General features: G+C 38.2%; 1 protein-coding gene across 1 annotated transcript in view; it reads left to right on the top strand.

Moving 5' to 3' along the window:
• Positions 1–22,580, top strand: part of GMDS (GDP-mannose 4,6-dehydratase) — a 409,472-nt gene that overhangs the window by 48,314 nt on the left and 338,578 nt on the right. The window contains exons 2-4 of the mRNA XM_054632699.2: positions 13,035–13,079; positions 17,055–17,142; positions 20,689–20,798. Of these exons, the coding sequence (XP_054488674.2) occupies positions 13,035–13,079; positions 17,055–17,142; positions 20,689–20,798 (243 nt within the window). The remainder of the gene's footprint in view (positions 1–13,034; positions 13,080–17,054; positions 17,143–20,688; positions 20,799–22,580) is intronic.

Here is a 22,580-nt window from a genome sequence, read left to right as displayed (position 1 = left end):
TCAATGATCAGTTAACTGAATGATCCATGGTCAGTGGACCTGATAGAGGCTTCTGTTGCCTTAATAGCTTCTCCATTTTTCAGTCAAGCTTTTCTTATGGATTTCAGCAAATCTTTTCAATTCAGAATGTGTTGGTGCAGCCACCACACAGTTTCCAGTAATCTTAACATCAGTATGTTCACTCTTGTTCTCTAAAACCATATTTGAATATTCCCTTTATCAATATTTCTGCAGTTAGAAAACCTTTCCAATTTTCCTCCTTCTCACAATAGGGTAAGTTTGCCGAAGAATTTCTGCTCGGACTCGTGCTTATATCTATGTTTTAGTCAGTTTTCATGCCTGATATCTGTTTTCAGGACTGTTTGGATATGTTGCTATAGTGTTTTATAAGCAACATTATGCGTAATCATTCATCTTATACTTTGGCAAAAAAGGCTTCAAACCAAGTTCAAGTGGATTGGGTGAGATCAAACAAAAATTATGCCAGAGGCGAAAGTCAAGGCCCCAAAGGACTGTTCTTTGCATGCTTTAAACTAGGAGAGACAGTGCAAGGAAACCTCTACCTCTTGTTACATGGCATTTTTAGTTTTAGTCCTTTACAGGAGAATGACACAACACTTGTGGAATCTACTTTGAAATTTGCACTTTAACTGCATGGCATCAGCAAGAACCATTTGTTTTATTCAGTCTTGCTATGCATTATAGGAAAAGACAGACAATTTCTTTCAGTGTCTTGCAGTACTAGTCTAGCTAGTTGTATTGCAGGATGCATTTTTATTAGGATTTTCCTCAAGCTGTGAGTAAACATAGGCAAAGTAAAGAACTGCCTTATAGAGATGCTCTTAACCCTGTTATTAACTTCTATGACTTTAGGAAAGCACAGATACATGGAGATGGAGAAGATTGTAAAATAGAGTGCATAAAACACAGATGGTCTGTTTGTTTTTCCTGTGGACTTCTGGAACAGCCAGTCCCTGTGTTCCTGACCACCTTCTACAGAATGTCATTAGGATCATGGAGCTTCAACCTGGTGAACTTCTCCCAGTTTGATGTGAAAAGTTAAATATAATTGAAGTGAGTGTTTACAAATCACTAGCTTCCCCAAAAGGAGGAAGGAAGCAGCATGATACTATACAATCATTGTGATTCTACATCAGTGAAGCGTAGAACAATGAATCCATTGAGGGCATGGCGTGATCCAGTGGGATCACACACACGCTTATTTCCATGTGTCCTTAAAGGAAAACTGAATTGTCATAGATCTGAAAGGCATTTGAGTTCACGCATGAAATGTATGCACTCAAATGATTCCAGATGCTGTTCAAGAGCTAGTGGTGATCCTGGCTAGTGCTTTTATCTAAAAAAAAATACTAAGAAGACTGTTTTTTGCAAGATGACATAAAATACTCTTTACTTGATGAGATATGGTCATCTTCAATGTACCATATGTATGTTAGCATGGGTGCATGGAGAGTAAAAGAAAAGCTTGGCATTCTTGTAGTATGAAATTCATTAAAAATAGGTAAATAGCTATGTGGCACCTGCATCTTTGGGGAAGTAGTTTTGAAAAGAGTTGTGGGAAGACATAGCATTCCTTATCTGAATAGATCAGCACAGCAACTTTTACTACAACTGACAATTTTGCTTTTCTGCATGCCACCTGGAGGATACCAGCTCAATCTTTGCTGATTGCATCCCAGAAATTTTGGAGAAATTTTGCACCTCTCTATTCACTCCCTCCCTGGGACCCCTGCTGTTCACCTTCTGATGTAAACTTTAGTCACTTGATGTCTGTCTGCCAGGTTGAGGTTGTCCTACAGAAGTACGTGAGAAAACTCAGAAGTGTTTTCTTTGAAGTTGAACATTCCTTCCCATAAACCTTTGTCTTGAGTAAAACAAATATCTGGGGGGGGGGGGGGGGAAATGGAATGCTCTCCACATGTATCTAAAACTGTTTAGAAACAAACTTTCTAGAATATCTAGAAAAGTTTGTTTCCCTCACAGATCATCCAGATACACGTGGAATGTTTGAATTACAATGAGTAGGTCTCCTGCTAAAAGGAAAAGCTTTGCATTAGCAAGCATCCTTTGAGCCTGTTGGTTTGCCAGGTTCTTGGAGAAACAAAGCAATATTGACAAACAAGATGTGTGAACATGAAGCCACAGTTTTTCTTTGGAAGTTTGCCATGAGAGCAATGTGTGTGTGGCTGAAAGAAGTGCCTGTGCCCATGGATGGTCTGTAGACAGCAGATGGCACAGATTTCTACTGCATTGATCACAGCTCTGAGTGAATGGGACATAGTGCTGTGTGTCAGCCAGCACAACTGACCTCTGGGAGACAGGGAGAGAAGGGATGTACCTGTGATGCCTTAGACCATGCAGAGGGTGTGGGTTTGCCATTATCTCAAAGCACTTTGTTGTAGGCTTCTTTGTGGGTGGCGGTAAGAAGTCACATAGCTTCCTCCAAGGTGCCTCCTGGTGCCATGTCATCTGTGCAGTTTTCTGTGAGGATAGTTAAGCTGCTTGGTTGTATGCATCTACTGCTTGTCAACATGTTCACTATTCAGTCATACTTTTGAGGCCTTGTTCAGTGTATTTTCTGATGCCCCAAATAAGTGCATTCAGCTGCTGAAGAGTGAGGATGCTCATTTAAAGGTTATTTTGTACTGTATAGTTTGATCAGGGCACAGGTCTTAAAATCAGGTAACAAAAGTCCTGTCATGATGCCTCTTCAAGCTTTCTAAATAACAGATAACCCTTAAGGGGAAGAATGTGAGGGAACTAGGTGATGCCCCTTCTCTTGGAGTGAGGCAGAGGGACAAGACAGATGGTTTGATGCAGAGTAGCTTGCTTGATGTGGTGATACAGAACTCCTTAAGCGCTGCTCAAATGTATGTATGATGTAATTCAGTATGGAAGCTTCTTTTTCTGTTGACTTGGAGCATATTGTAGTGATTCAGTGATAAGCATGTAAGAAGATCCATATGTTGTCAGGTGCTATTTGTTGTCCTTATTTGATGGAGGTGTTGCCTCAGCTCAGGCAAAAAGCAGATGGTAGATGCAAATACCGAACCTGAAGACTGTTCCAAATAGCTGTATGGTGGTGTTGGTCTGCAATTCTTAACAGCATTAAAAGGAGGACCTGTGTACTTAGTGGTAGGAAAATTGATTGTGTATATACATCTGATCATCTTCTCCTAGTGTATTCTTCAAAGAAATGGGCTGTTTTGGGTCCCTGTGTTTCTGAAAATGAGGCCCCCTTACACTTTGATGTCGTGTTTACATTCCATTTTTAGCAAAATCAAGAGTTCTCTTACTGTTCCTGGTATGGAAATTTTAAGTGTTTCTTAAAAAAAGATAGGGTGTTGCCATTTTTAAGTGGTAGTGACTTTGTAATAAAAAAAGTAGATACTGTTTTCTTCACATTGGCCTTTTTTTGCAAAAACTGCTGTGTTTTTTCAGTTAAAGCGTACCCTTATGTCCCTTGGCAATTAAAGAATTTATGAATTTCAAAGAAGAAACACTGTGATCCTGTGGTGTTTGGCTTTTGGTAGGAGTAAATGTAACAGAACACATTACAAAGTTATTGAGACAGGGAGGTTTCCGTAGAATTTCCTGTAGTTCCTAGGGTGCAAAGACATTCAAATGAACTGCAAAGAAACCTTGAGATTAGAGGAAATCACTATGAATACAGACAAAAATGATTAAATGTGTCCCATGTACTCCACTTCTCCACAGTCTGCAAAGACAGTTAAATTTAACTAGGTTTTTGTGCAATAGTAAATGAAAGAAGCTTGTTTGTGTCGAGGTTTTGAAAATAATCTGTTTTGATGTTTCTTGAAAGCTTCTTAATGAAAGTTTTAAATAGTTTTTCTGTTTTCAGAGATCTGTGCAAAACTGCCTAATTCATTGGAACAAGACTGATGTGGAAATATTTAAACTATTTAAAGAGTTGCTTTACCTTGATCTTGCTCTGTCCTTACCTTAATTAGGAAGCTGTTCATGAAAACTACCTTGATGAAAGAATTCTTTTGATTTACTGCACTTGAAGATGATGCAAAGGGTTTTTGCTAACTCAGTCTGCAGGTGATTTTTAATACTGTATTGAATTGAAGAAATTGGTATTTTGCTGGTGGTTTCGTGGTAGTTGTATATTCCAAATCCTGCTCCTGACAGATGGGATAAGCAAATGCGATTGCTCACTTTCCTTTTCTGGTTGCCTTAGATGAGAACCTTGGCAATTAATGAAACTGGGTGGGTTTTTTTTCCCCCTTTTGAAGCGGACAAGGGAAAGCTGTGAAGTTGGGTACACAAGGCATTGTATGGTATCTGTAAATATAAGGACGACCTTCTGCAACCTTCTCTGAAAAAACACTGCATCCTTTTGCTATCGCCCAGATAATCCTTATCCTGCTTGGCTTCTTGCCACCAGGAAGCTCAGTCCATGTGGCATCAGAGCCCCTGATTAGCAAGAGCAGCCGTGTGGAACAGAGGTATTGAGTCTAATGTCTAATTTCAGTCAATTCATATCTCAGTGTTTTGAACATGACTGCAGCTTTTACACAGTTAAGAATCTTCACTAAGAGTTGTCTTTGCTTAGAGAGGAAGGCAGGTGCTGTCTGAATAAATACTTCTGCTCATTCAAGGATGTTTTGCTACAGAGTTAATGTTTATTTGCAGTTGTAGTATAGAACATGCACAGTGTATTAAACAGAACCCCAAAACCCAAGGAAATACTAAACTGTAAAAAGCCCAAAACCTTAGAAGCATATTTACTCTCCCTTAAAAATATCCAACAAATATGAAACTTCTCCTTGGCATAATAAAAAGATTTTGCAAAACATGGAATTCTGGCAAGTGTTACCTTTGGAAAAAAAAAGTATTCAAATCTTTGTAGACCATGTGTCTTTGACATGGTCTTTGACTTCCTAATTGTTTTTTTACATTTATTTTTTTGGTAGAACAATATTTTGGACAGCACAAGAAGAACTTGTTGTCTTAAGAGTTTTACCATTTTCATTTTTTGCCTTTTTTTTTTCCAATGAACTAAAGCATGGATTTATGTAGGGCGGACTCAAAATGCATAACATTCCTTTTGTGAGGAAGAAGTGCATGTGGGTACAGTAAACTCTGGGGAACAACTCTTAAGAGCTCTTCTGCTAAATTTCTCCCCTGTTACTGTTTCTTCCATTTCTCCTGAACAAAAGGTGTTGCAAATAGTTAAGTTAAGACAGTAAATGAATATGTTACATTTTGGTCCAAATATTTATCCTTTTCACCAGAATCTAGCTTTGGTATTTCTGTAGGGTTTTCCTTGTTTGTTTGTTTTGAAATTTCAATCACATTTTTCCTTTTCTATTCCATTGCAGAACTATTAGGAAATTTATTTCTGTGATTGCTCTTTGGGTTCTTTTGGTTCTTATTTTATCCCTTACTGGTGTAAAGAGAAATCTGAACTGCCCAGAGCTCAGGGTGTTGAAGACCACAGTTAGGCTGTCTGGTCTCTTGGCCACTCTGAATCCACAACTCTGAAAAGTATTAGAGTCCATCTTTTAAAGACCTCTGCTGAAAATTGGGAAGTTTGGAAATCTTGTAATAAAAAGGTGAGAATTGCATAAATAAGCAGAGTTACTGAAAAAAAATTATTTATTCAGAAGATACCAGCACAGTAAAGAAACTGGGCTCAAACCATGCAGACTGGGAGAGGCAATACCAAAGAGAGTTATGACAAGTTGTAAGGCAAGCTGTTTACTCCCAGAACTTGAAATGTCCAGAAACAGAGTATTTTCTTCCATGATTTGCAGATCATATCACTGCAGGATCAGCACTTTTCTTCCATCCAAGCAAATATTGCAAGTCTGAGAGCTGTTGAAGTTATAACAAACAGACCTTCCTGACTGGATTTTCGAATGTCTCACTATGCAAACTTTTAAGAAAATAAGAGTTGGGTTACTGTGCACTGCTCCTCTTCTCCAACTGGAATATAATTTCTTGTTTTGTGTTTTTCTCTAAATAAACTACATTTCAGACAAAATTACAGTATCCATCTGTAAAGCTGTGTACAGAAGAATGAATTAAAAATCTTTTTCCTGATCTACACTCATTTATTTCTCTTTTATTAGGCTTTGGTCTCATGCAAACAAGATAGCAAGTGAGATGTTTATTTTGTTTTGTCTCAAATAACTGACCTTGCATTCTGTTAGGAAACATCTTGGGCTAAACTTAAGGTAAAAAACTCAGGAGGTGAGCAGGAGTGGATAAAGCCTGCTTGAGCCATCAGCCTGAGAGGCTGGTGCTACAGTGCTGAAAGCAGCTTTAACCTCAACTTCTGCATTAGGCTGCTGCAGAAAGGATAAAAAGAAAGAAAGGCTCTGTCTTGGAGCGAGATGAGTCCAGTATTTCTGGTAGGATGTGTGTTGAGCTGTGGTCATAAGTTCAGGTGCCCTCCCCAAATTGCAGTGATAGCCATGTTACTGCTGCTGTTACTGGTTTTCCACTGTAGGGTGTTAAAGGTGGCATGCCAAGATGTCATACTTTTCCTCCTGGTGTCACTTCACAGAATTACTAATTTCCTTTAAATATAAAAGACACAATTCCTTCTGAACCCAAAATTTCAGGGCTTTATGGATTTTTTACTGTGACAATTTTGATTCTGAATTTTGAAATTTTGATGTAAAAGTTATTCTTTTGGGGGCATAGCCTGCAGCTTAGCTCTGAGTTTCCTGGCTTCTTTGCCCTCTGCAGTAGGTTTTGTCTGTTTGGGTTTCCACTGGGTAGTGTTTGAGGTGAGTTTGCATTTGTTGCATATTGAGGGGTTTCCCCTGAGTCACTGTGAGTCACTTAATGGGGCTGTTGGCTTAGACTGGGTACTCAAGGATCAAGCAGGTCCAAAAAGCTCATACCTGCTGCTGCTGATTGGAGCTGCTCTTGCTCTTTTGGAAAGGTGAAAGACCATCTGATACCAGTACCTTTCTGAAAGCAGGAGGAAATAGGGATGGCAAAACAATAATCTTGTGGCTTTTAAAATTGTTACGAGTTTCCCATTACATACATAGAATTTTTTTAATTTTCATATGGAGTGTTGCCCATTTGATTTACATTTCCATGTTTATAGACACAATCTTCTAATCCCTATGCTTTCATTAGCGAGACAGAAAAGTACAGCTAGTTTTCATTCAAATTCAGAGTTCCTAACTGGTTTGGTTTATATTAGTGTACTAATAAATTAGTATACAATACTAGACATTTATATTTGAAGAAAAAACTAAGAAAAAACTATTGTGGCTCATAACTTTTATAAGCTTTAGAAGGCTCTCTACTGAGACTACTCTTCTTCTTAGTAATAGTTCTTTGGATAGTTTTGAGAGCTAGCAGTTATTTTGAGTATCTTGATGCCTGAATGTTTAGGGGCATGATTTTTAGGTTTTTTTCCTAAGGAAAGCTTTCAAGCACCTGACTGTCATCACTGGCAAATTTGTGGTGTGCTTGGACATAACACACTATGTGCCACAGGTTCCTGCAATCAGGAAAAAACCCTATATACTCAGTTTGTTGGTGTAATTTGTTTTTCCCAAGCTGAGATGTTGGGAGCAGATTTGTGTGATAGATACAAGCTATTTGATTATTGTAGAATATCATACTGGTTTAGACTGAAGGTTTTATGCATTTCAATACCAACACTTAAAACAATCAGCACCATTTAGCTGACATACCTTACTGTTGTTAGCTTAAGTTAAGCCAAACTGGTTACTGGTTAGTATGGAGCAAACTTGAATTGCAGAGATTTATTCTGTTCATGTCAGCCTTAGAGTGGTGCAAGGCTTGCTCTTTAAATGAGGGGTCTGTGTTAAAGTTCACAGTGGAATAGCTATAAGTATTGATGATGTGAATAATGTTGTTTTAGATAAAGACAATTGGAGGGAGGGAGAAAGGAAGAGTATCTTGGTCTTTTCTGTAACTGCACTAGTTTACCAGTGGAATAGTGTGTGAGGTCAGATGGAGCTCAGACTAGGAAATAACACAGTGATTCATTTTTCCAAAGCAACTTTGCTTTTCTTTTGCCTTTAAACAAAACTTAATTGGAAAAGAAAAGAGTAGTGTAAGTAAATGCTTTCCTTGTTGCTAACTTTTCCTCCTGCTTAATTTTATTTTGTTGCACTGCAGTTAATGAATTACAAAAACCTTTGATTAATTGGACAATCTTTTAAAACAAAGATTTTTTTTTTACATTTACTGCCTTTTGACTTTTTCTTTTGACAGCAGGAACAAAAGGATACTTGTTTTTATATTCTTACTTGGCCAGAATACAAATCAAAATAGCAAAATAACTGCTGCATTTAGAGGGTGGCAGCTTTAATAAATCAGTTAAATACTTCAGAGTTCATAGTTCTTCCTGTTTTCAGTATGAGGAATTTTTTATGAATGCCTCAATGCTTTACCTCGATTATCACCTTGAAGATTTGAGACAAAGTGTAGCACTGTTCTTTTTATAGTATCTGCAAAAAATTACTGATTTCCTCTGTAAATCACTGGAAATTATTAGAAGTATGCATTTTTCAACAAAAATAACTTTTCACTTTATTGCTCTCATGGATTTTTTGTTTTTAAGGAAGACTGCTCTGGAGTGCCATGAAGAAATGAATAGTTGCTACAGACTGCTATTAAAATTAGTTGGATGTTGCTTTAGAGTGGTGTGTATCTCCTGCCCCAAAGGATCTGTCACCATACTCCAGTTCAATAAGTCTCTGAAATAGCATTAGCTTCTAGCTGTGCAAAAGTTTAAAAGTTGATGAACCAGCAATTTATTGTGCAAGGCCACCAGTGGCAGAAGTACCAGTGCTTCTGTAGATTTTCATGAGGAGATGGATTATTCCAACAAGGCTAAATGAAAATGGTGACTCTGCACTGTTGCTTGTGTTGTTGCAGAAAGATGCTTTTAGGAAATAAAACCCATGTCCTATGGATGAAAGTGTGCCCTCTTTTTTCCATGCACTTTCCTCCAAAACAGAATAATTGGACTTGCTAAAATTTAACTTCAGCAGAGCACAACTACAGCTTGTAGCTCAAAAGGAATTGAGAACTTCTAAGAATGGCCTTGATAATTGACATTTAGTTTGAACTTCCACAAACTCACCTTTGTAGTTATTCTTAAGGGCACGGCACTAGCCTCAATCAGTTTTGAATTTTATAAGTATAAGCACCTTTGATCTCTTCTGTGGTATGTGGAAAACCATTACACATTTTTTTTTCAGAGGTATAATGAATTCTGAATACTTGATACACTGGGGGGTGTTTCTTTTCAAATGTTTATATTTCTCCCCCACAACTGAGAGCCCTTTCTCCTCAGTGGTATGGTCATAATACACTTGTGTCATTTATGTTAGGTCTTTAATTCTTTTTCCCTCCTTCTGAAAAAGCACTCCATATGCTTGTCCTGGAACTCTAGGAGTAGTAATAAAGGAAATCTGTACCTCCTCCTCCTCATGATCTTTTTCCCTTGACCTCTTTTCCCTTGTTGCTTCATCCATCTAGTACTTCCACTCCTCTTTGTTAGCAGAGAGGAGCTGTGGGGAAGAGGGAGTCCCCTGGATTAAGAATGCTCAGGCATTCAGGCATTATCTAATTCTTGAATCCAAGAGCTCTGTGGAAGGGTATTTGAGCTGGCCAAATCAAAGAAAGAGGACGAAGATGGCTATCATGTCAGGGTGCTTCTACAGCCTTCCCTGGATGTGTCAATATAAATCCCAAATTAGTTCATGGCAAATGGAACTTGACTGTGTAAAACAGTGCAAAAAAAAGGAGGTTGGATTGCTAAACAGGCTATTGAGTTACACTTGTTTTCAGTTTTTTGTATAAATTATCCTGTTATTTGCTCATGGATCAAGTCAAACTTGATACTGTTTTTATTCTAGATGATTTTGGCAAAGCACTGTCTAACTCATTTGTCTCAATTTCTTCACCATGTTGGAAGTTTTTCTTTGATAGTGTGTCAAAGCTTATTGAAGTTTTTGACATTAACTACTGTATTAAATATAAAATATTGCATCCTAAAGTTGTCTCATGCTAGTTTATATGGCTGTTTTCTTTTGTCTGGGAATTTTACAGACATGTTGTAAGGCAGCTGCAGTTGGAAACCTGCTGCTGTGTCTTGGAAGCCAGCTGAAGTATCATTCTTTGTATGAGTTTTCAAACTAGTATTTGGCTGAAGACAGCGCAGAAATTCAAGTCTGAGGTGCCAGAGTGTGCTGATGAGGAACTGTTTTAGCTGAGATGGTTTATTTAGTCAGTCTTGTTAAACTGTTTTTATTGTTCAAGCTGATCTGACATATCTGTACGGAGCCATGCCTCGTTGTAATCCTACTTAAAGGCAGCCTGTAGGAAATTTTGTTCCAAAACTGTTTGTCCACAGACAGAGATCTGCTTCTGTCTTCTGATATTTTGTTGATTTGTTATAAACTGAATATCATTAGCTGGGTACTTTAGCAAAACTAAGCTCCCAAATGAAATATGATAGCATCTACATTATATAATTATTTAACACCTCGTTCCTTTAATATCCCTTTTTTGGTTCAGGGATTCCTGTATCTTGAAGACTTTGCAGTATAAATGCAAATCAATAGCTTTGATAATAGAATTTATATGTGTAATATATGTGTCTCCTATGGCTAAAGGTTTAAATCACTTTACAAAGCTTACTTGTTATTATTTACTCCCTGACCTCATTACCAGAAGATGGAAACTGTGCTGTCCTTACCAGCTGCAAACTCTTTGAGGCTTTGATGGCTGTTGTGATTGCCATTCCCACTGACAGGCTGCTGTACTGAAAAGAGAAGGAAGGGAGCCGTGACCCCTGGGGCCGCGTGCGATACGGTATCGCAGCGCGGGACAGCGCGGATCTGCGCTCTGGGCGATTACCAGACACTGAATCAGCTGTGCTGTGCCAGAGCCAGAAAGCAGGAGCTTTCACACTTGCTGCCTGTTTCCCACTCATTGTGAAGCCCTGCCCTATCACTTGATAGACCTGGAAAGGAAGCGCAGAGGAAGCAAGTGCCACTGCTGGTTCAAAATGTTCCAGGGTGACTGGAAACTTTGAGCAATGGCCTGGGTGAGAAGAACAAGACCTTATTGACAGGGTTCAATCCTAGTTAAGTCTGTTTCCCATCAACTTCCTAAGTAATCACAGCCTTTCTTTTTCCTCTCCTTTGCACTCTCTGGGTCCCCCACTTTCACCTCCTTTTTTTTTTATTTTATTAATAATTTTGTCTTGTAGTGGACTGAGCAACTAAGGAGAGTTTGGAAGTTTTACCCTCTCTGCTAAATCCTGGAGGAATTGCTAATGAAAAAGATGACAAAAGCATTAAAGCTAGCTGTCATCTCCCCCTTTGCACTTATGTTTTTCCAGATTTTCCATCAAATATTCTTTGAGTGTCTCCTTTCAGTAGGGCCTTGTTCTTATAATTTGATGTACATATTCTTCCAGTGAAGCTATGGCACATGTGGTTATTTTCCTGATTAACTGGTGTCATAGACTGCTATTACAGGGCTCTAGCCCTGTGAAGATCTGAGCACATACATGTACATGTAGTGCAAGGAAGATGGAAGCTGAAACTTTCTTGGTTTCAAGGCCTTTTAGACTGTGTGAGACTTTATGAAGCATTTATAACATGAAGTAATTCCTTTTCTAATGCTACACTTTTAAACATAGAGCAATGTGCCCCTGTGCACTGTACTGTGCCATTTTGCATACCTAGGATTTTGCCATCAATGCATTAAGCAATTTCCCTTGGCAGTCCTGCTCCTGTAAGGCCTTCTAGTGCATCTATAATTTCTTACTTTAGTGTGTTATTCTTCTTAGGCTCTCTATGAGGCAAAAAAACCCATTTAATATGATGTAAAAAGGAAGTTTTTCTCTGGAGCAACATGCTTTTAAGTGATGATCAGAAAGAAATGTCTGTTTAGTTTTGCTCTTAAATGTCTCTGGCCATGATTATGACAGAGCAGATCCACATAACAGAGTTTAAACCTGTAAGCATAGTGGCATCTCATTGTTTTTATGGTCTTTTTGTAGCAAGTAGTTTGGGTCTGGTGGAATACATTCACATATTGAAGGAACAAGCAATTCAAGAAGTGAGTGAAAGTGCAGACTTTGGGCATGGGTAATCATTGAATCAGTTAGTGAGAACTCTTTTGGAGGGGCAAACTTTGCTGGGTATGTGATGGTATTTGTACATTTATAAAGGTGTTATGAACTTACTGGTTTTGGTAATTCTGGCAATATTCATGCCAGGAGAATCCTCTTATTTCAGGAAAATGTGTGCTAGCATATGTTTTGAACACATGTTGCTTTTGGGGAGCTTAATAATTTAAGTTTGACAAGGATTTCACAGGAGGAAAAAAAATAAAAAATAAAACCCCTTGAAATTAAATGACCCAAATTCTCAACCTTCAATGATATATATTTAAGATCTGAAAGTGGCTTTTATTGTGTAGTTTAAGTATAAGGTGTGCCAGGGATGTTTTTGAAAACTCTGTAGGTCAGGCAAGGCAGAATTATTGCTGCCTTCAGAAGCATTGTAGAAGGAATGCCTGGCCAAGGGGATGCCAGTGTGGCAAGGTGCTACTGAGGCATGTTGGTTTGTAGAGGATGCCAAGCTTGTACTATTTTTTACATGTTTTTCCTTCCCTATCTCCAAAATAGTTCAAATTCAAAGACTGTGGTTAGGATATTTTAGAAAGATAGTCCCCAGGCACTTTATAATGGAACTTGGGAAGAGGTTCAAGAGATGGGAATTCTCAACCAGCATTTGTATGCAAGTCATCTTAAAATATACTGCTTCATAGTCTAAAATTAACTACAGAGAAACTGTGGTATTTTTAGGTCGCTGTATGAATCTGGAGAAATCAAAGTATAGGCTTGTTACCCGGTCTACTCACTACAAGTTTTTTTCTTTCCTCTTTTGAGATCTTAACCAGTCCAAATCTCCCGGGCCTATTCACTGTGTTTCTAACATTTTCCTATATCTTGCTCTTCCCAGGATGGATCGTACTTGGCTGAGTTCCTGTTGGAAAAAGGCTATGAGGTGAGTGACTCGGTGACTGGCTGCAGGCTGATGGAGTCGTTTGGATGCTGCAGCCCCAGCCCGCTTCCTCTGCTTCTGTCCTTCCCTGTGTATGTTTTCCACTCCAGTCCTAGATAACAAATCAAAACTCCAGAGAGGAATGTGCAACATGGCCTGTAATCATGCCAGGTTATTGTACTATTTATCATCTAATGTCCACTGGTGGATTCCCTCTTCTCCTCGGGGTATAGCTGGTTTGCATGTTTCCCGCCAGCTCAGATAAGCAGTGACCTGTGTGAGCCAAAACTGTAAGGAATTAGGGAATAATTTATGATGCAATGTACCACATAAAGGAATAAGAACTTCTTGTTTGTTCTCTTTCCCCACCTCTCTCTCCACAGTAAAGGCCCTTTTTTTGGCAGTTTTATTTCAGCAATGAAAACCTTGCATTTTGCTTTCTCTGTTCAAAGAGGAAAAAACAAACCCTAAAACAAAACCCGAATAACCAACCCCAAACAAGTTATACTTTGGTACAGTTATTTTCTACATTTTCTCTTGGATTGATGAATTATTGCTTAGCACATGATTTTTTGCATTCTTTTTCCTTGAAATAAAGGGAGTCTGATTCCTTCTTGCTGCATAATTTTCCCTGGGAAAAATCACATTGCTTCTGGTCCAGCAAAGCAACAATCATGTTGTTGCTATTTGTTGTGGTTTGATTTGAGGGGTTTGAACTGATGTGAGCATAAATGTAAGAATATTTGCCTTCTTGATCATAGAAGATGCTTCTAAAATGTATGAAAATGGAAGGAGACAGGGTGGTCAAATTAATCTCCCCACAATGTAGTATTTTTTTTTTTGGGGTTTAGTAAAATTTAGTGCTTGTTTTAATGTTGAATTTTATTACTTCTGTTGTAATACTGCTTCATAGCTTAGTGAAAAGTCTCTTCTCAGCCAGTTTGTGCTTCCCATACTTTTGTACCAGGTTAATCTTGCCTTGCTTATTCCATTCTTTCTTTGGCTTTATTGATTAATTTGGTTATTGAAGTTCATTTTTAAGTATTGTAAATTGATTATTTTTTATTATTTCTCCATTCCATTTGGGGATGAGGGATATTGTGATTGCTTTTGCTATTTTGAAAGCAAAAGCACATTCTCTCACAGTCCACAATGAAGTTGGGAACTGACAACAGGAAATGAAACATAAGCCTTTCTACAGTACAAAGGTTGCTATAGTTGGGTAGAGTTCTTTCCTTCTGTTCTTCAGCTCCTCATCAATTTTTTGGAGTTCTTTCCTGTGCTCCCATTTAGAAACCTCTGTTCCTAAATAACTGAATGCAAGCATGCGACAACTGATTGCCTCCCTAATTGAGATGCTTCATTCAACTTCCTTTTCTTTTTAAAATTTCGATGTGTTTGAAGATCTGTCTCTTTTGAGAAAAATCCACTGATACATTCTTAAGTAGATTAACCAGTCTGCACACATTTTGGCCTGTCACAGAGTTTGCATTTCACTTGCAATTCTCTGTCCCATGCAGACAAAGGTACCTTTCATCAGTTTTCTTACGGTAATATTGCTGTCATGGATTAAGCATTTGGCAGGTTTTCTTGCTCTTGTATGTGCATACCAGAATAAGGAGTGGGAGAAAAAGAAAAAAGAAGAAAGAAAAGAAAAAAAAATAGCAGTGTTCACATGGTTTTTTTTGTTATCACTGGATGTAACAGGCTCTCTGGATTTGTCTGTTTACCGACTCTTTTGAAGTCCTGGGACGGGTGCATTTAGCACATCTCGTTGGTCAAAAGTTTGTATCACAGTCATGAGCAGACACAAAGCTCTTGCAAGCCCAATCTTTCATCGAGCTTTTGAGCTGGCAAGATTTGATTTATTGGTCAACTGTTCAGATGATCATGAATTTCAGCATGACTTCATTCAGAGATAGATAATTGAATGCTCAAGAAGTCTCCCATCAGAACTTTAAGCCAAAATACTTAATCTTGCTAGAAGAATCACAGAATAATTTAGGTTGGAAATGATCTCCAAGATCATCCAGTCTAATGGTTAACCCAACATACCAAGTCCACCACTAAATTATCTTCCTAAATGCTAGATGTACTTGTCTCTTAAATACCTACAGGGCTGGTGCCTCAACCACTTGTCTGTGCAGCCTGTTCCAGTTCTTGACCACCCTTTCCATGAGTAAATTTTTTCCTAATATTTAATTTAAACCTCCTCTGTTGCTGAGCACCTCAGTTTGCTTCCTTCAGAATAATTAGTTACATTAAAACTGCAGTCTGATATTTTACTCAGCAAAGTAATAGTTTGTTCAAGTACTTAAAATATTTTCAGCATCATTTGTGCAAGTGAAGTCATTGTGAAAGTGAAGTTATTATGAAAGTGTCTTTTTTTGAAAGTGTTTCTCTGTAAACTTGATGTGCCTATAAATTATAGGCACACAGATCACACAATCTATAAAGAATTATTTTGATAGGACTTTTAATTACATGTTTTTTATGATGTATCTTCATAAATCCATCATTTGATGAAAATTTCTTTTGGGGGCCACATTTCTCAGTGCCTCACTGATCCTGAAAGGGCAAATGTTTTATTCAGTTGTGGAAAGCTGAGTTTGAATTGTAGAACAAGGTATGTTGTGAGCAATGTGACAGGACACCCAAGTGATTTTCTGCAAGGAAATTGGCATAATAAATTTGACCTGTAAGTTGTAGAAATGAAGTTATTGAGCTCCTTTAAATCTTGCCACCAAAATGTCATTCTTAAATCAGCAAACTGGTATTAATCTGCAGTTGTGTGCACTTTTTCACTTGGTTAAATTTTGGACTCCAGATGAAATGAAAAACAGGTTCTTTGTCAATAACCATAGCTTGTGTTATGTGTAAAACAAAAATACCCAGACTAAACGAAAACTCTTAACACTGCCTGTTCCTGCTTCTCTATTCTTGCAAATTAACATTAAGTGGGAGAGTAAAAGGATGGCCTCAACAAACCAAGTCTAGGATGTATCAAAGTACAGGGGGTCACTTTCAGAAATAAAAGCCAGGGAGAGGTGGAGGACAGTCAGATGCTTAAGCTTGATTTCACTTGTGCAAGCACAACTTCTGTAGCTGGTAACCAAAGCTAACATGAATTTTGGCAGCAGGCATCATGGGGCAGTCTTACAGGACAGGAGGAAATAGGGTCAATGTTTGAAAAATTTCTCTAATATATTAGGCACAAAGGGTCTTTTCTTTAATGTTACTCAGCTCCAGCGTAGTTTTTTTTTCACCAGCTTATTTATCGTGGCAGGTTAAAGGAAATTCCCAGCCTGGGTTTCCTTCTTAGGCTTGTCTGTGTCTCTTGCAACCCACTGGAGAACAGTGACTCATGAGGTCTACAAAACAGCCCTGACTGTTCTGGCTGTTCTTCCAGCACCCCAGAAAGTGAATGACAGCTCATTTTTAAAATACATTTGGGCCTTGCAGCTGCTGCTTCTTCTTTCCTTTTGTCTCCCTTCTTTCTGCCCTTCTCTCCTCTCTGCCCACTCTCTTTCCATAGCCCCATCTCCTGCTGTTGCTTTTTCTATGCCTATCTCTGCCTCCAGAAAGACTTCTCTACAACCAAGGAGCAATGGTTTTCTTGGCACTCACATATTGCTTTTCCAACTCCAGTAATGTTGTCAAGCCTCACTCACTAGGAGATGGTGCTCTGGGGCAATTCAGTGTGTTTTCTGTACTGTGTGTGATGTTTGGGCTGCTAGTGGTGTCAATGAGGGAGAAGGGGAAACCACTCAATGGTGCTAAAGTAAATATGACAGCACCTGACCTCATCTCCCAGTATCATATTTGGGAATTGGATAACTGTCCATCTTTAAGAATAGAGATGAGCTCTGATTACCTGATAAAAGGGTTAGGCCCACATACATGAGAATTCTGAGTGATGGTAATGAACTTTCCTCTTAATGTTTACCACTTTTCCATTTTTCCTTGTTCAATCCCTAGGTGCATGGCATCGTTCGTCGGTCCAGTTCTTTTAATACAGGCCGGATTGAACATCTCTATAAGAACCCACAGGCTCACATTGAAGGAAGTAAGGGTTTGCTTTTGTATTTAAGGTTGTATATGTTATATTTAATCTCAACTGTTTGTTTGGTGGAGAAAGATCCCTGGGAACAGGAAGGAAATTGAGTTTTCTTCTGCTAGTGTTAGCTTGCTGCTCTATCTCAGAAAGAAAATTGACCATTTTTCTCTGAAGATGATGTGGCATGAAATATGGATAGTCTAGTGTGTGTGAGTTTTTAAATGTGGAAAATATAAGAGGAACCCAGGATAGCACTTCATGTTGTGTAGAAATGCTGCCCTTGTTCAGAAATAGCTGGGTAGTAGCAATTAGAAAATGTCTGGGCCTGGAAAATTCTATGTGAGTTGAAAAATACTGAGATTTCAGAATAGTTAAACATGGGTTTTTTTGAGGCAGTTATATTAAGTACTCCACCTGTGTTTTCTCATGAGCTCCATGGTGTCTGATGGAGATGAAGGTTTGTAAAAAGCCTGTATGAGAGGACGAATAACACATGATCAGTTCTTACTGATGATAAGAAGAATGAATCTTTGGACCTTCTGACTTCCTGCACCCAAGGAAAGGAGTACCTGCTTTTACCTGAAGGAAAGGCATTGCTCTTGTAAATTTGCTGACAATTTACCATATCCTCGGTTATCAATGATAATCTGGAAAGTTGAAATTCTTACCTTTAGTGAACACATGGCAAAAAAAAATTGTTTTATCTTAAGGGAAGTTAACTTGTCTCTTAATGAGAAGCAGCTCAGATGTTGGATGACTCCAGTTCAGCAGAAGGATTGAGCACTTTAACAATCACACAGTTCTCCATGCTGTGTCTATTTTGTAGCGTTGTAAAAGCTTTCCTGATAGTCCAGGATAGTATTGTCCAGTTTAAGGTATTGTTAACAACAAGTATCTCCATTATGTAAAAAATCATGTCTTTGAAGTCTTCTTCACACCATGGTTAAACAGAGCCTAATTTTATCAAGTTTAATGCGTAATGAAACTTACAGATTTCCTTTGGTCTTTGCTTGTAATTTTTATTTAAAACACACTTAATTTCTAACATGGTATTTCTCTGATTAGTTGCTACTTGCTGTATGCTGCTCATTAAAGTATCTGATTAAGAGAGGAATAGAATTAAACAAAATATCTTTATGAAGAATACTGAAACCTGTTTTTCTGTCAAGAACAATGTAAGAACTGTTTCCCATGACTTGCATTCTTGGCTCACAAGGCAGAATGAAGAAAATGAAATCAGACAGGAACCTGTGAATTGTGAGGACCATCTTGTGCTTATGAAAAGAGATTTGAGAAGACAATGTAGATCACAATAAATATATATAGAAAAGCATTTATGGAAAGGGATGGAAGGAAGAAAAAAGAAAGCAGATGTTAATTTTTCCCCCACTTCTTAACTCATTTTTCTTTAACTGAAGAATGTAGCCATATGAATGGGAGGAGAAGGAATTAGACTTGGAATCTCAGGAAAGGCTGCTCCATGGAAACTGTTTTAAAACAATGGGTTTCCAGGCAGTACTGTAGGAAGCAAAGAAGCAATAGTGGTTGATGTGAGCAAACCCTAATTTTATCTTTGCCATGTGTGTTTTTCCTGTCAGGAATCAATTGCATGTTGCAAGATGGTGCTCTTCATAGACAGTGAACCTCTTTGTATGAAAAAAGTAGGGAGCACAGGAAAGAAGACAAGGTGCATCCTAGAGCAAGCCCTCCAGCTCTTGCTTGCTAAGGAAGTTTTAGATTGGATAATATTACTAAAGCCCAAAGGTTCTGACATTTGATCTGTGTTTATGAATCTGTGCACCAAATAAACTCCATTTCTAGTAAGTCTTACTGCTTAGCCTTTCACTCTTGAAAGACCCTCTTTTTTTATGGGTCAGGAGGGAACATAGCTTCATTCCCTGCTCTCCTTCAGAAAGGCCATTTGGACCAGAAGCTTTGAAGACTTGATGGTAAACCAAAATAAGCACTCTCCTTGAGAGCATTAAATTTATGGTAATAGTGGGTAATAGTGACTCTGTTTCCTGGGTCAGCCCAGCTGGCAGCCCAGCTGCCCCTGGGAAGGTCTGAAACTGCTCTCTGGCCTGGGGGTCATGGCAGGACTGCATGTCTTTGGTGTAGGAAGAGGAGCACAGGCTCTGGCATCTCTTTCCTGCCTAGCATTACCTGTTAGCCACTGCTTCAGCTGGGTCTGAAGTCTCTTCAGAATGTCCTTTTCAACTGATGCTCATGTGAAAACAAATTTCAAAGATATACCATGGCTGAATTACTTTATCAACCTGAAGAACCTCATGCACATGTTAAATGGGAATGTACAGGGCTTAACATCTGAGAACCATGTGATCTGTTAACTTCCTTGCTGTTTTATACTGTTTAAAAGAAAAAAAAAAGAAAAACCTAAACTGGCATTAATAATAACAAAATTCATATATCTCAGCAGCAGTTAAAAATGTATTATGAATTCATATCTCTTGTAATAAGCCTGGTATTTAAAGACAAAAAAAACCAACCCCAAAACAACAACAACAAAATAAGGCCATAAACAACAAGTGAAAATCTATATAAATATGGCAAGTAAGCATAAACAGCTAATTCATCAATAGTAACAACTTTTTATTGGAAAGATCTGTGAATAGCAGTGTGGTTGTTTGATTTTTCAGTTTTTTTTTAAGTAAGAGCAAAAACGAGTTCTGTTTTGTGAATTTCACTTTTGTAATATCTTCTTGACATGTCAGGGTCTGAAAACAAGGACAACTTGATAAATCATTGCAGCTTTCACTTTGAATTTTGATAGGAGCTGGTTTCATGCTCTTACATTCTTTTTTACACACAAATTAGAAAGACACTGAAGTCTGGAAAGGATAAATAACATCTGTATCTAACCAATTTTGAGATTCTGATGTATAGCATCACAAACCATGTTTCGTTGACAGTTAAATTGTTCTGTCAAATTCCCTTCCAGTGTGCATCTGTATTTTTTTAAATGGAAAAACAGTAGTAACAAATGCAGCAGGTTGTGCTGAAATATTATCTAAATGTTCATCTATTAGATACCTTACACATTTTTGTTGTGTTGTGAAATTACTCACAGTGAGAAACTAAAATATGTGCAACATTTTGGGAAGGAAAGGAAAGCCATGATGGATGCTTAAGAAGTTATTAAGGCATTTTTGAGTGAAAGATTAGAAGCCCAAACTAAAAAATGCCCTATTTTTTGTGATTGGAATTCTGTATCTGACGTATTAATCTGACATCTGACTTATTAATACAACCTGGAAAAATTAAATGCAAGCTACTAAACAAATTATATAAATGTTGCTAGATAAATAAGATTATTGAAAAAAGAATCTGAAATGGTGTTCATTACTCCTATGGGGAAATGTATTTTGTGGTTAAAGCAGGGGAGGAAAAAAACAAGCAAAACCAAGTTTAGCTGGTGATCTCTTGCCTTTTCCAATAAACGTTTACTCAGACCTTGACCAGAAATAGGATTTGAACCAAAAATGCATTATTGTTCCAAGATTAAACGTATTAACTCTGAATTCTTAAACTCTGAAGACATGAAGCTGCACTATGGGGATCTCACAGACAGCACCTGCCTGGTGAAGATCATTAATGAAGTCAAACCCTCTGAGATTTACAACCTGGGAGCTCAGAGCCATGTCAAGGTGAGTAACCTTCTCTAGCACTGAGAATTGTGAATGCGTGGTGGTGGTGTCAGTGTATTACCTTGATTGCTTTAGACTGCAGCATTTATAGCAGTTTTAACAACTGTTAATTTCATCAGGTAAACACTGCCTTCAGTCAAGACAGTCATGCTTGCTGTGGTGCTTAATTACTGCATGAGTTTGCTACTCAATAAATGTAAAGATGTCTGAAGAGAGGTCAAATTGTCATTGTCAACAAAATCTGCATGTTTAAAAATCTGGTTTTTCTGCCACGTGAAACAACTTTTGCTGTAGACTTTGCTGCTGATCAGTCCTAGCTGAGAATTTATGCAGTGTACTTAGGCCAAGCAGTACTTTAAACAATATTATTTGGTTTGTTTAAAATTAATACATATATCAGAATGCATCACTTCTATAAAGGCTTCTCAGTTTTCACGCAGGTGATACTCTTTGAAATATTGACCTACAAACAATAGGTTACTACCTGAAGTACTACAACACTTTTGGTTACAAAAATCAAGTTAGAGACAGTGGAATAATAAGGGGTCATTAAAAACTAGTAATTTGACCCTGGCAAGTACTGCTGCAGCAAAAGGGGATGGAAAACAAATAGCAGAGGCAATAACTTGGTGGTTTACATTTATTAACCTATGCTGCTGTAAAAGCTCAGTTTACGAACAAGTGACCACTATTTACTTGCAAAATCCTTATTCATACTTCATGATTACAAACTGAAACTGACGTCCAGGTAGAAAATTGTCATTAAAATAAATTGTGCTTCAATCATATGTCCTGTCCTTGTTGTGTGTAATGTGTAAGCATTCTAAAGTGACAATATTCCCTGGCTTCTCTTGAGGTGAGAAGTGAAGGAGTATTTAAGCCTTGTGAAAATCAGTTTGGATTTAGTTTCTGAGTAAGCCTTCCCACAAAAAGTGGTGTGTTGTTCCTATCACTGTAAGCCTTGAAACACAGCAAGAGGAAATCACATGGAAAGACTGCATTTATTGACAACACACACAGCAGAATACAGATATGAAATGAGAATAAATCTGCTTTTAATTTGCTTGCATGATTGAATTAACTGTGTTAACATGGGTCTGGTTTATTAGCTCACGTAGAGCAGCATAACGACAGGGCTATATTAGTCCAAGGGCAGAAGATGGTCCAGAAGATAACTGAACTGCTGCTTTGCACAGTGAAATCTGAGCCGGCAAATTATGCTGGATATTTGCAGTCCACAGCTAGGTGTCCCAGCATCCCTTTTCTTGAAGTGGCTCACTGTATAGCAATCTCTGTGGGAATTACCTGTCCCACTTAATTTGGGACTAGAATGTTAGTACCATGCTAACATCATCTATCTCCATGTGCCTGCTGAAGCTGCAACAGCTAGGTCACAGCACTGAGAGGGCAAACTGAAGGGGTGCTCGTGCTGCTGCTATGGATTCTTGGATGATTCTGCCATGAGTTATGGGAAGGATTATTCTGCAAATGCCTCACTGCTGGATGAGCTCAGTTGGTTAGAGCATGGGGCTTATAACGCCAAGGTTGTGGGTTTAATTCCCATATGGGCCATTCACTTAGGAGTTGGACTTGGTGATCCTTCTAGGTCCCTTCCAGCTCAAACTACTCTGTGACTCTGAGCCAGTGCAGATCTGGTGCTGACTCTTGGCTTTTGGAAAGCTAATGTCCTCATGTCCTGGAGGACAATGAAAATGGCTCTATTAGAAGCTGACCTGGATGCAGCATGCTGATACTTAGGCAATGTTAGCAGTCCTATGGGAA

This window comes from Agelaius phoeniceus, chromosome 1 (assembly GCF_051311805.1).
Source record: "Agelaius phoeniceus isolate bAgePho1 chromosome 1, bAgePho1.hap1, whole genome shotgun sequence".
NCBI classification, from domain to species: Eukaryota; Metazoa; Chordata; class Aves; order Passeriformes; family Icteridae; genus Agelaius; species Agelaius phoeniceus.
The sequence above is the reverse complement of the archived record's forward strand: the minus strand, read 5'-3'. Positions and strand labels throughout refer to the sequence as shown.